This window comes from Falco rusticolus, chromosome 10, assembly GCF_015220075.1.
Source record: "Falco rusticolus isolate bFalRus1 chromosome 10, bFalRus1.pri, whole genome shotgun sequence".
NCBI classification, from domain to species: Eukaryota; Metazoa; Chordata; class Aves; order Falconiformes; family Falconidae; genus Falco; species Falco rusticolus.
Window position 1 is genome coordinate 14,472,095 of NC_051196.1, and position 14,560 is coordinate 14,486,654.

Sequence of the window (14,560 nt, forward strand, 5' to 3'; positions counted from 1 at the left end):
CTTTATCCTCTTTCTTTTAGCAAGAGACTTTGAAAACAAGACTCAGTGCTGAAGCTGGTGCTGCTGACATGGCTTTATGTCAAGAGGGTACTATTAGGGTATCCCCAACAAATTGTGCAAATCCCCAACGCACAGTCCTACTTCAGCACGACCAGCTAAGGAGCACTGCTCACACATAGGAGACCGTTCAATACGCTCAGCCTGCTTTCACTACCTGGTATTGTTCCACCTATCTACTTGCCCACCACCTGCCATTTCTGTGTCTCTCCATCAATATTCACCCTTCTACATTTGTTATTTACTTCTTTAAAAATTTCTCCCTAAAATCTCTCAAATGATTCATAAATTTTGGAGATTCTTAGGCTTGCCTGCTTCTCCTAGCATGTTTAATCCCCTTTGCTCTTTTGTTGATGTTTTCTCATACTGTTAAGTTACTTTTAGAACAACCACACAGAAAAAGAAGCTAATGGACTCCCGCAAAATAGCCTGAAGATACAAAGGGACCTCCTCCCCCCAAAAAACTTTGATTAACAGTTCAGGAAAATTAATTCATTAAAAGTAGTAACTCCGCCCGTTTAATGAAGCAGAAAGAGAACAGAATGCAAGTAATATATGTATCAGACCTTTGGGCTTAGAAAGGCATACAATTGCTGAAGTTACTAAACAAACAGGCAGGAGTTTTCTGAGCAAGAGTAATTTTACTGCATCAGACAAGCAGTGAATAGAATATGACATTTCAAACATTTTCTAACTCCAGAGCTTGCCATCATCACAGTAGTTATCTGGAGCATACGTGACTAGCTACAGCTTTTCCATAACTGTGATGCACTTATGAATTTTTCAACACAGATTTGAGAGCACTCTATTTGCCTTTATTTCTGTATCCGTCTTCAGCTACCAGTGCGACGCAGAAATCCAATAACAATCACAGCCAAGAGACAAACCATGTGTCTTCTTGTCCTATGTTGTTACTAAAGAAACCAACAAAAACCATATGAATGGTGGCAATCTGTCGTTCAAAAGGGATTTCTGCAGATAACTTCTCATACTGGATGCTCTTCAAACTATACTTCCTTTTATCGAGTTGTGGAGATAGAATCTAATTCAGCGTGCTTTCATGGTTTCTTTTTTTCCCCTCAAGAGACCCTACCTTTTAGTAGATCAGACAGTTGTTGCTATTTGTCTGATGTTTGTATATGAGAGATGATGCAAAAGGATAACTAAGATATCAGCTTCTTCAAACCCCCATTTAAATTAGTCCAACATACTATGAATTAAACTGTGACCTCACCAGTCAGACAAATGAACAATCCCTCACTTCAGCAATCGCACTGGCTTCAAGCCCTCACAAGCCAGATGATAACCCAAATTGAGGCAGACTCAGAATCTCATTCTGAGAAAACAGTGATGAATTTGCATTCATTGAAGCTCAGAGTTGTTAAAACATATTGCTGTACACTGTAGCTTAGTTTGGAGTTACACTTGTCTCTGATAAATAAACTACTGTCACATATGCTTTAGGACAGACAGAACTGAACTGATTATAGAACTAGCTTGTGAAAAGGAATTTAAGATTTATAGGCCGAGTAACCCCAGGTATGATGCTTTCTGAAAACCACACTGCGTGCCTGACTCAAGACAACACAGACTCTCTTCAGCTTAGACGGCTCAAGCAGAAGACAAGAGCTCTTCATGTTGCTCGACAAGGTTGTGACTTTAGCATAGTTAATTTCTGCTATCACAGTGTGTCTAAAATAGGAATCACTATTTTTTTCTTCACCTTTCAGTGGGGGAAAAACCCACTCATCATTACTTTTCCAGTTGCTACCAGGCTGGCCCCATTACTTGGAACACAGGGCTCTTGTTACTATTAGTGAAGACAATGTTTCAAATCCTCATGGTTGTTACCATAAAGTATGTTGACTACTGCTAATTTTGTTGCAAAACTTTTTAAAAAAATCTGGTATAGTGAAACTACTATTACAAATACTAAATAGAAGTATCACCGGCAGAGCTGTTTCATTTATTGTCCTCATTTAGCAGATTTCAGAAAGGACAAAGCAGAATAAACCAACGAATATATGAAGGCAGAATGGGAACTTGCAATTTTGTGGTGATACTCAATGAAATATAAACGGTAAAATGAGAATTCTAAAGAAAACCAGCGTCGGCAGGTGTTGCCTATTTTAACAGGCCCCTACTGCCAAAGTTTTGAAAAGCTCAGGTATAGGTACAATTTTTTTTCCACAGATAATACTATATCAAGCTATACTTAAATCAGAATCTGGAAAGCTAATGCCCAGACATCTTACCACAGCATGGTCATCTGTAGTCAGATGGTAGAATTATGCGACAAACCAAAAATTTCTGGTATCATCAGCTCTGGCATTTAAAACATTCATTCAGTCAAAAAACCAGAAACAATGGTTAACTTATTTCTACAGCACCTATGCACCTGCATAATATAAGGTTTAATAAGTCATATTTAATGATTATTTCCAATAAAGCTGTATACTTTACTGAAGTTGCAACCCACACCAGTATAATCCAGAATAAAAAGCCATACTATGGGCCCTTCTAAGGTGTCTGATTGAAAAAGGTGAAGTGCATATTGAGTTGTGCAGCTGTACCAGGCAACAAAAAGATAAGCAAATATAGCCAGCTAAATCTCAATAAAAATTGGGCCTTGCTTTTCAGTGCCCTGAAAGGGCATTATAAATGGCACAATTCAAATACGGTATCATTTTAAGGGAGTGTATGAATAGCTGCATTGCTCTCAGCTTCCAGAGTCAAGATGAGCACAATTTCAAAATTTTCTGTACGTTAGTGCTCCTTGGAATGCAAATGAAAGAGCTAAGCCCTAAAAATTCCTCTACTTGCACTGACATGGAAACCTGGCCTTTCTGCTCTGAAAACAGCAAAAGGTTCACAATCTCTCATAATTTTTTGTACTACAGAATTGCATCTTCTAGTAATTTCAGCAGTCCCTTTGGATTACTAAACTTACTAGGTCCACCGGTGCCACTGAAATATCAAACATCCTTGGAGAATTCTCCGTAAGGATCTTAATTACAACTCCAAGTTTCTGAATACTGAAAACTCTGGAGCATTTAAAAAAAAAAAAAAAATGTTGATCTTTACAAACCCTCATTTCAATTCACGATTTAAATGCAAATTAATTTTGCAAGTTGATTTATAAAGAATGCAGGTCATAAAGATCTTAAAATTAGCGTCAAACAATAACAAAAAAGCTCTACTTGTAACAGCAGTGGTCCACTAAACAGCTCAAAGGTGTTGAACAGGACCAGTTAATGAAGTGACAAGTGCCCCCATGAAGGGAGAACAACTGTAGCTTTTTACAGATTCTCAACCCAACCCTCAATCCATCTAAAGTGTGCTACAACTTCAGATGGATAATAGATAAAATGAAGGAAAACACTTGGCACTGATGGGAGTTGAGATCTAGGAATACATCTTTTATGGAGAGACCTGATTTGTTCAGAAGCCACACAATTCCAAGATCAATCCCCTGAGAAGCTAAATCAGCACTCTCAAAGACATACTGCTTATTGAAGTTGCTGAACTCCTCCCTGGACCATTACACACCTTCAACAGAAAAGCACTCCAAGTTAGCCACCGTGTTTCAATCTGCAGTCCGTGTTCCTAAAACTCATATGCCATATTAAAAACAACAGAGTTTTAAGGCACCAACACCTTTGCTTTTTCCCAGCCTCAAAATCTTTCATTAAAAAGTATTGATAGGGGTATTAAAAAGAACACCACCGGTCAATAAAAGCACCCAGCTGAGCATGCAGGAAATTGCAGTCTGTGTACTAGCATTAAAGGCCTAGATATTTTAAATTTTAAGCACTGTAATTGCCTTGACCTGCACCCTAAGCACAGGTTTACCTTCTGTCAGCCCAGAAACTCTCAAACCCACTCATCATCAAGTAACCGTTAAAAGTGCCCCTTGCAAATTAGGTTGCCTTTCCTTCAGGAGGATGTAATTTTTCAATAAAGCTCCCTAATAAAGCAAGTAATTGCTGTGCAGTAGTCCCATACCTGTTACAGAAAACACAAGTCTACCATAAGGCTACTGTATACTTTTACGTTTTACATGTAAAAGATTGTTATGCAACTGTGATTGAGATCAAACACCAAATCCTAATGAGCTGTCATTCCCTGCAACTATCAAGCCACAAATTACTTATGGAGATGCTCTTTGTTCTCACCAACATTCTTATTCTTTTTTTCTCCTTCCTGAATAACTACTTATTACTTAGCAATTTTAAGCAAAACTGCATATTAATGTCTGAGGATGGAGATTTTTCTTTTCTAAAGGACAGTTGGGAAAAAAAAAACCCTAGTAAATCAGAAACATTTCTTCCTTTTTCCTCTGATATAATTCTTCAGAGTCTATAGGTTGCATCACCCATTGAAGGGGTGAAAAGTACGAAGGTATACATTTAATGCTAAAGATTTGATCTTTGAGAATATGACTGAGGAAAGTGATTTCAGAAAAAAACAGTTTCTGCCACAGCAGACATTAAAAATAGCCACAAATATACAGATGGCTCAACAGATCGGCACAAAGACACAGATTAGCCTACCTCTAGGACACTGCTCTATTTGATAGGCATACCTTTGGATACGAGTAGACGAACAAAAATTGTGGGGGTGAAGAATGAGATTGGGTTTTTAAAAATTCTCAGTGTCTTTTTGTAACACTATGTTGAGCTCTACTGCAGCTTTTGATAACTGAGGGTTTCACTCTGCATACGCAATCTGAACAAAGAGCAAGACAAACCCATGGCGGCACTTTATAACGGCAGCCTCCTACTGTGAACACCTCCTCACCCTGTCAAGAGGGGAAAAAAAAGAAAGTGGGAAAAAAAAAAACCCCACACCAAAAAACAACGCCCAAACTAACCAGTGACAAATCCTTGGGATATAAATGCTTTTTTCCTCTTTTCTCCTTCCTGTTGAAATTTATTAGACATCCAAGAAACTGGAAAACTTGGTCCTATTCTTTCAAGCCTTGTGAAGACAGCTTTGGTACAGAAACCACTCCTTGTATTCTCAGCCAGAATAAAGTGCTCAGGGTACCCAAGGAAATGAAATGCTCTCTAGCCCATTCTATCTCCTATCTTAGAATCTATCTCTCTTCAGCAATATCTGAATTTTATGTTACCTGGCAATAGCCATAGGCTGCGTTTCTAAAAAGATTAAAATTCATTTCTATTTGTTTTCAGGAACTGTTATCTTTGTTGATTTACGTCTTTCCCATATGATTGAGAACCCACAGAAAAATTAACACCCACTCCAATTCCCCCAAAGAAATGAAGGTCTTAATGGGGATGAAGTGTACAAGGCACAGCTGTGATAGGCAGTTGTCCATTTCACAAGGATTACCACCAATTCTGTAAAAAAAAAGGGAATTTAGGGCACTGTTTTGTGAGCAGCTAAAAAAGAAACAGTGCATTTAATTGAAGTGTCATCTACAGTAAGTTTGAAATAACAGTAACTGAAATCTTTAAATTTCATGTAGGGGAATGCTACAAAACACCAAATTCAGAAAACCTATGCAAAATGACACGATGCTCTCTGCTGCTGAGATCAGTACCTATCAACTCCAGAGTACCAGATTCTCAGCCTCTTAAATATCTCGTGATTAAATGATGAGTTCCTGATTATGATTTCTGTTTCCTTGCTTTCTCTGTAGCCTTTTGCCCAAGATTTCATGCTGTCCTCCCCATCCTTAAAAGCTGTAGGCTGAAAAAAAAGACAGGCTGAACTCATCCAGGTGGATTTAGCACACATCACGCTGCATGTGTTCAGGAAAAGTAATGCACGTAACAAGTCGGTGCTGTACAGGCTCCATTGCTTCATAAGAGCATCCTCTTTCCTCTAAAGCCTTAAGACTAGCAAGGTACCTTGATCAGGATCTCTTTAGGAATAAGGAGGTAAGAATAATCTACTCGGCAAATAACCACCAAAACCCACCAGGTTATTATGAAGCTCTATGACCACCGCAAACACACAATTTTGTAAATTACATAGCGTAGCTTGGTTTCAAGCAACGAAATGTCATCACTGAGCTTGAACATAATGAAGTTCGTTTTGGGGTGTTTTGTATAACTACTATTATGGAACAGCTGAATAGCTCCTGAAGGGCTTTGACAGGGACTCTGGAGCTTGCTGTAATATAAAAAGTAGTTTCTTATGATAAACTAAGGATTAACACTGTGGTTCCATGTCACCTAATGCTTTTATAAACATATCTACAGCAGCTGAAAAAAAAGATTTTTTTACACTTATGAATTGACTTTGAACCTGACTAAACTAGGCATTTTACAATTTGAAAAAGCACCGCTCATTACTGCACACAAGATAGGCATTAAAGGCAAAACCTCCACAGTAAAAGGAACTAAATTTATTATGGAATTACCAGAATGGAATAAGTGCTTTGAATTATTTATTTTCCACTAACCATCCAAAGAGAAGAAGTTGCATGAGGCAAAAATCCAATAAGTGAACCCGTGATTTATGTATGAAGCATACCACATTAAATCATAATTTACAGCATGCTGTACTCCAAGGAAAAAAAAAAAAAAAGAGTTTGTTAACAACTAAAACAATGGGAAGAGTGCAATGGGGTGCTCATAATGAAAGAAATCTTTGGTTCATCCTATCTGTCAAAGTAGAATTAGAGGGATAAAAAATGCAGTAAGAATATCAGCTCCAGAATCAAGAAAAAAAATAAAGTTTGTTGTGGGAATTATTACCGGGGACATAATAAAGGTTTTATATCGACATCAATCACAACTGAAAATTTACTGCTGGCTTTGTCGACCAGCAAAAGCTGTTGTTCCGTAATTAAACACCCCGAACGAACCAGCCACCAGCTCCAGGGACAGAACCGAAGCGGCACCGGCACGGGGGCCACCAGAGCCCCCTCCCAACACCAGCTGTTGTCCCTTCCCAAGGTTTACACCGGGACAAGAGGACGGTGGGGCACCAGACCCGGCAGCAGCGAACTCCCGAGGGTCCCGTCCCCGCCAGGACCCCGCGCCCCCTGCGCAGCCACTTTCCCGCCCGGGGGCGGCGAGGCCGGGCCGGGCCCCACCGCGGGGCGGGGGGCAGCGGGCCCCGCCGGGGTCTCCCCCCCACATACACACCCCCCGAGCGCTGCCGCCCCGGCACCTCGGGACCGGGCGATGACCCGCAAGCAGGGACCCGCATACCGACACAGGCGGGCAGGTGTGCGGGCAGGTGTGCAGCCCGCACCGGGCACCCCCGGGGCCGCCCCCTGCTGGGAACCGCAGCGGGGACCCGCACCCGCTGGGGGCGGCACGTGAGTCGTCCCCCACCCCGCTGGGGGCAGCCCCGGTGGCGGTCGGGGAACGGCGGGTTCCTACTGACCTTTCTGCTGCCTGAAGGACTGGATGGAGCCCGAGTGGTGAACCATCTTGGCGGCGGGCAGCCCTGCCAGCTGCCAGCCCGCCGGCTGCGGGGCGGTGGCAGCGGGGGGCGGGAACGCAGCGGCGCGGCCTGGCCCGCCCCGGCCCGCAGCCCCTGGCGCCGCCGTTGCTCCGACAACGGGCGGAGCGGAGCGGCCCGGTCCGGGCCGCCGCGCAGCGGAGGCCGAGGGAATGGCGCCGTCCGCAGCCCGGCGGGGAGAGGCGATAACGCGGGGCCGGCAGCTTCCCCAGTCCCGGTGCGGGGCGCTTGGGCAGCCCCAGCCCCGCGCTGCGGCCGCCCGTGGCGGGGGAAGCTCCGTGCGGCGCCGCTGAGGGGCAGCGCCGGCCCGAGCCCCCCTCAGGGGGCCGGCTGGTCACGGCTGCTGCCTCCTGCAGCGCCGGGCCCTCCCCGGCAGGCATCGGGCGTTACGGGCGGGCTGGAGGGAAGGAGGCAGAAACTGCACCCCCGGGGGAAGCTGCACCCCCAGGCAGAAACTGCCTCCAAGTAGAAGCTGCACCCCCAGGTAGAAGCTGCACCCCCCTCACGCAGCCCGAGGTGCGCTCCCTCTAGGCGCTGTGAGTGCGGTTTGTGTTGCAGCCCCTGGGTCCCTGTCCTTGCACCCTAAACCTGTGCTGCGTCACCTGCTTTGTTTATTTCTTTTTCATATGTGTTCTGAAACTTACCCTCAGTCTTCCTGGGGGTAGCTTATTACAAACAGGCACTAAATTGCACATTCAAGACTTGACGTGGCCCATTTCTATTGCCATTTGGGCTATAATTTCCCCCTTCTCCACAGTGTATGCCAAGAGGCTCCTTCCAGATGATAAAAAATCAAATTTATATTGTGTTAATTTCTTCTCCTGTCTCCCTTTGTGCACATTATTGTCTCCGAGTTCTGAGTAAGTTTCATGACCGTACTGTTCAACTCCCCTAGAATGTTTTTGGTTTAATTTTCCTACCACAAGGATCTGACTTTCCTATCCTCCTGAATCCAGTCAGTCCCAGCCTGTGGCTAGCAGTATCTGTCTCCCTTCCTCCATTTAGGGAGACACGCATTATTTACCTCTACAGAAGTTAATTAAATCACCTATTATAACCTGGGCAACCAGTGACAAAATCTGTATCATTCCTTCAAAGTTTGTGGCTCCATTTGTGTGCTAGGAGATGTAGTAGAGATTTCCTCCGACAGTAAAGCAAAGCTAGAACTTTCCCGTAGTTGACAGGGGTTTGTAGTATGCCATCTGCTTAAAGAATTACATGATTGCCACCCCTTACTATCAGGCCAGCCTGTACTATAAAGTTGTACTACTTTGTCTATATCGGTTTAGTTAAACAGCCCCCATGGATACGTACTTTTTTTTTTTAATAAGGATTTTTTCCCACTGTGAAAACATACTAAACAGTCGTACATACATCTGTACAAGGGCTCTTATTGTTAGACAGGTAAAATAAGAATTGCATTCTAACTGGGAAGGTATTCTCCAGAATATTTTTCTAGAGTAGACCAGACTTTGCTCTTATGTAACACGCAGCTGACACATCCAACTGTTACCATAAGGGAAAAAAATAACCTTACCTCCTCCCAGTAGCTGACCAAATTTTGTTTTTGTTTGGAACATTTGCAGAAGGTTTGTTGTCGGTTTAGGAAAAGATGCAGAAGCTACAGTGCTGTGAAGACATTATCCTACTCATTTGTTAGTCTCCGGTGGATTTCTGCACACTGCAGGTAATAGATGAGGCATTCCTCTGCACTCCTGCAATTTCAGGAAAACTGCTGGGAACAGCTCTTTCCTGCTGAGAGAAAGCACTATAGAGATGTTGCAGAATAAGGAAAGTGGAGACCAGCCAGGCTGTCTCTCGTTGATCAACAAATGCTGGAAAACCAGGAGCAAGCCAAAAGAAGAGGCAGAATCAATTCCTTGTTCCTTACATTCAAGCTTTTATGTAGATGTTAGATGGATACATAGGGATTAAAACCAAATGTACACACAGCAGCTGAAGGTCATCAGAGGAGGGGCGAAAAAAAGTATAATACAAACTATAAACTTTGTAATTAGTAATCATATATAGTCTGCAAACGGGAAGTGTAATTCTTTCACTGTGATGATCTAAACCTTTGTAAGGTTCTAGGCCGCACCTATTTCTCCAAGAGACCTTGGCTGACACAGTTGACTTGCAGGTGAAGCAGAAGAGCAGCATGAATTATGCTGCCTTTCTTACCAGAGGAAAACAAGAGGACCATTATCTCGTCTCTTATGATAATAATCTACAGAATGCACAGGGAAGAAAAAGTGCTGATAAGTAAAACCACAGCCTAAAGAGGTTATCTCACAGTCTTGGAATAAAAGCTGTCAGCTGCCCGGTACTCAGGCCCATCCATCTAATTTCTAGTCCACAGTCCTCCATGGGGTTACAGAACTCTGAATTCAAACAAATGTATCCAACCCTGTTCATGCACAGAATGATAGGGAGAGAAAGCCAGGCTAAGGCAGTGCTCAGAAACCCAGCAAAGAATTAAATTCTGAGGACAGAAATTATTTATTTTTCTGCTTGTTAGTAAGACAGCTCTATTTTTTAGCAGAAGATAGCACATACCCATGAAACCACAGATATGACAGCTGGGGGTAAGGTCTGCAAAGAGAAGAAAAAATATCTCCACCAAGGTGTTTTACAGTAAATCCTTCACACTGTCAACTGACTAAGCTTAATAATTGTAAAATATGATGAGAATTGGAGGTATAATTCTTTGGTAAATAAGGAGAGATTGGTCCAGTTTAACAGTATTTTTTAAATTGCAACAACAGAACACTTATGAATTCATGGCTAAGATCTGTAGGAAATGCATACATTCTTAAGCTTTGTATGCACAAGCTACACTAGCTCTGAAGCAAATTAAAATAAAAATCTACCCTCACACGCACTAGCTAATGAATATGCTATCTTTTGAAATCGTTAGTTATATTAAACTAAGTCTCACATGATCTCTCTGTAACTTTTCCTAAACCTTTTCCAAAATAGATTAAAACTCTGGACTTCATTAAGAGATCAGGATTAAACAGAACTAGACCTAAACTTTCTATCTCTACAAGCCAACAGAACCAAAATCATGATTCAGGAGCTTAACGGCTGATGTACCTGCACATCTTACTGAGTTTTTGCTCAGGTTTGAGGTGCTCAGTTTTGGCATTAAGATTAACTCTTGATAGACAGACATGCCTTTTTCATGAGATAGAGTCTTTGTCAGTAGAGATAAGAAAACAAGATTTGGTATTTTGGTCTCACTTCATCATAATATGCATAACTCGACATGTATCTGTATTACTTGCTATCTGTAAAAATTTTGCCTGATAACAACAGGAGGACTGATTCACTCCAGATTTACTTTCTATTTAGGAAGTTACTAAAACAGGCTGTGAGAGAAATAATTTAAAATTAAATTTTGTACTTCCATAGTACTTTTCAGAAAGCCACATGAAATAGAACCTTAAATTGAAACTTAATTAGCCTGTGATAAGTGGCATATACCAATGATTTCCTTAAGAAATATAGCCATCTCAAAATGTAATTACAGACAGCTGCTAACTATTGCCCAGAACGAAAACTAAACTTTCTCCAAAAGAAACTCATGAGGTTCAGTGAGCGCTAAATTCTGCACCTGAAAAAACCTCATACATCAATTCAGGCTGAGCAGCAGCTCTGATGGGAAGGACCTGAAGGTTATGGGAAACACCAGCCTGAATACCAGCCAGCTGTGCACTTGCATCACAAATGAGGCAAACCTTAGGAGAAACGTAGCCAGAAGATCAAAGAATTATTAATCCCCTTTACTTGGCATGACTGTAGCTGCACCTGCAATTTTCTGTCTAGCTTTCCCACTTCACATCCTCTCAATTCAGGCAAGGTGCTGCAAAACTGAAGAAGGTCCATAAAAGAGCAATCCAAGAAGGTCAGGGGTCTCCAATATATAAACTGCGAGAAGCTGAAGAAACTGGGTTTATTTAACCTGAAAATGAAGCTAAGCAGTTCCAGCAGCCTACAACTACTTTTAAAGTCACTTACAAAGATGAAAGTGCCACTCTTTTTTAGTGCTAGATGATCTGATTAGTGACAACAGCCACACACAATGGCATGTGAGTTTCATATTGAACATGAAGAACAAGTTTTCACAGCGTGGGTAATGCACCGTCAGAACAGGTTACCTACAAAGTAGTGAAATATCCATCTTTGAACATTTTCAAAATTTGCCTTGACCAAGTTATGCCTGACCCAGTTAGGTGACAGCAATGGTAAAGCTTCAAAACAAGGTTAGATGACCTTCAAATGGTCATAATAGAGGATGTAATTAAAAACAAAAGCAAAGGAGTTGGAACCAGACTAATTAAAACCAGGAGGCAAACACACAATTTTGAATAGTTATTAAAACAAGCTATAACGTTATGTTATCTTTTCACATCTCTAATGAAGGATTTTGCTGAATATATGCTTATGCAGCTCATCAAAATGCAAAATAGGAAGATGATACTAAATGGCCTATTCTACAAATTCAAAATGACATGTCCCTTCTCAAGCATACCAATTTCTAAAATTCTTGCAAAGTAGAATTTCTAAACAATTTACAAGAAGATTTTTGAGATCAGGGTGAATCCTTAGTCTAAAATGTTGTCTGAGTGAGGGCACTAAATGTTTACAGCATCACCCAAAATTATTGGTTTTCTATCAATTTTTATGTAATACATTTAAAAAGCATGAAAAGTGAACGTTTACAGAATTGTTGAGTCCATCTCTTTCAAGGAGGGCAGTTATGTACTGTTTAAAGCTGGGCAATGCAAAATTCTTCTTGTTCAATATTTGCAGTAGAATTGTTTGCAAATGTTCTGATCTTACTCAAAACAATTGGAATTTTGCCATAGACACTAACACGATGAAGGGGACCTTCATTAGATCTAATAAAACTGTCAAGTCACTATGGAAGAGGTCTAGAAAGCAGATTATGGAGCATGTGAAGAGTGTAGCAGATTAATTTAAAAAATTGAACATTTCTATAAAGATTTTACTTTCTGTTGCTAAGATGCTAACCCTTGAAATCTCACTGATTTCCATATTTTAATATTTCATTTCTACTGCAATTTAATAGACCTTTTCTCTCTGACTAGATGAAATTTTCTTATAACCATGGAATTGACTGTGTTTTCTGATTGATATAAAGTGTTTGGGCCTTGATTCTGTAGCTCACTGTAATTGGCTGCTTATTTTTTAAGCTTATGTTGTATAGGTCCATGCTTACATCCTAATAATTTCCCTGAATAGAGTTATTTTTTCCAGTTTAGGCCTTAACTTAGCCAGCTAATATGAGAAACAGAAAGGAATGTACAGTTAATATGTTTATAAAAATTTAATTTCCCTCAGCAAAGAAGCTCAATTTTGTTCTGAAATATTTGGGTCAAAATGCCAAACTAGGATTCTAAAGAGTTCAGCATTCTTGTGCCTGGTATACACTGGAATCCTTGGAAAAGACCCACACAGAAGTGAAAAGATGGTGAAATGTCGGTTTGCTAGAAATTCCTTCTGTAATAGTGTTAAGAGGTTAGAAAGAAAGCACTAATGTCAAGAAACAGGTAACAAGGGATAACCAAAATTATAATAGCAGCATCTAGTGTGTGTGCTTATCCAAATTTTCCAGATATATTTTCCAGTCATATTTTTCTTTTCTATTATACATCTCAGTTTTCTTATTTCATATTTTATCTGAAGCAAAGAGCAAGAAAAATTGTTATCCAGCTCGGCAGTACCAGCTACCAAACTGCTGCAATATAAGTCTATTTCTGATTAGCAGCCTAATTTGGCATGTAAAGAATAAAATAATCAGATAGACCCATAAAAAATCCGCTATAAAAGGTGAAATCATCTAACTTACACTTCCACTGCGTAGATCTATTCTGCAAATTTGTGCAGAATTTCTTTAGTACCATGTTCTCAGCACAGGAGCCTAAAGAGTGACAGTAGCAGCTTTTAGAAACAAGATGTTAATATAGTCCTTAGCCGTACTGTCTAAATTTAGAGTAAAAGAAAAAGTTATAATTTAAGCATTTGTTCCTCGATTTACTATTATTTCCTGGGTCATCACTCCTTGGTTTAGAGGCTAACTCCCTATTACTGCTTAGTGCAAGCCAAGTCTTTCATCACCTCCAAGCTAGTTCTGTTTAGGACCTCTTAGTTCTTACTATTTCAATTTCTTTGGCCACATACCTACTCTTTTTACCAACTACGTTTTTCTAACCCCTCTCCACCCACCACCACCACCACCACTACCGGGGGGGGGGGGGGGTGGGAAGAAAGAAAAAACAAACAAACAAACAAACAAACAAACAAGCCAAGAAAAGGCATGTTACAAACTGTGAAAAAGACAACAAGAAAATGTGAAACGAAGGAGGAATGAGCACGGTTTAGAATCGTGGCCAGCCAGCCACTCAGGCAAAACCTCTACCTGCATGTCACTTGGCTATTTCCACACACACCAAGATGGAAACAACACAGCAACAGTATGTGAGCTTGACATGTTACCTGCACATGAAGAAGAAGTGAAATTAATAAATACAGTTCATGCAGGAAAGGCAGTCTTTCCTGCTATACACTTCTTTACAAAATTCAGAACTGCAAAGTCCCAAGTCCACAGCTGAAAGTCCTAGGATTACAGTAATGTGAACAAAATAGTTCAACAAAAACATTAGAATATTCGTTTTGCAGCAGCTAGCAGAAAGATGTAATGCCACTGTGCAGCAATCTCAGACTTTTCCAACTTATGTAAAACACTGAAATTCAGATATGGTAATTTTGAATTTATCTCACAGCAGGCCTGCATTCTTTGTTGGTCAACTTGTGATCTTTCAAAGCAAAAGGAACTAGTGACAATTTCTTCAAAGATGGCTATTTCTTCATTGCAGCATCATCAATGAAGTCAAAACAGGGTATTTCAGTTAGCATCTTTGCACAAATTTCTCTCTTCAGCATCACTCTTACATGCAGCTTTGGCCTTACCTCCTGTTGCATCACTAGACTTCTTCATGGCTGCAAAACCATGCCGGGTGCTATGTCCTCATTC

The 14,560-nt window shown here is 40.9% G+C and overlaps 1 protein-coding gene across 1 annotated transcript in view; it reads right to left on the minus strand.

The window, feature by feature from the left end:
- The window catches only part of ANO3 (anoctamin 3), a 138,141-nt gene extending 130,615 nt beyond the window's left edge, over positions 1 to 7,526 (minus strand). Inside the window, exon 1 of the mRNA XM_037403195.1 lies at positions 7,423 to 7,526. Within this exon, the coding sequence (XP_037259092.1) occupies positions 7,423 to 7,468 (46 nt within the window). The 5' untranslated portion in view covers positions 7,469 to 7,526. The remainder of the gene's footprint in view (positions 1 to 7,422) is intronic.
- Between the last annotated feature and the right edge of the window lie 7,034 nt (positions 7,527 to 14,560).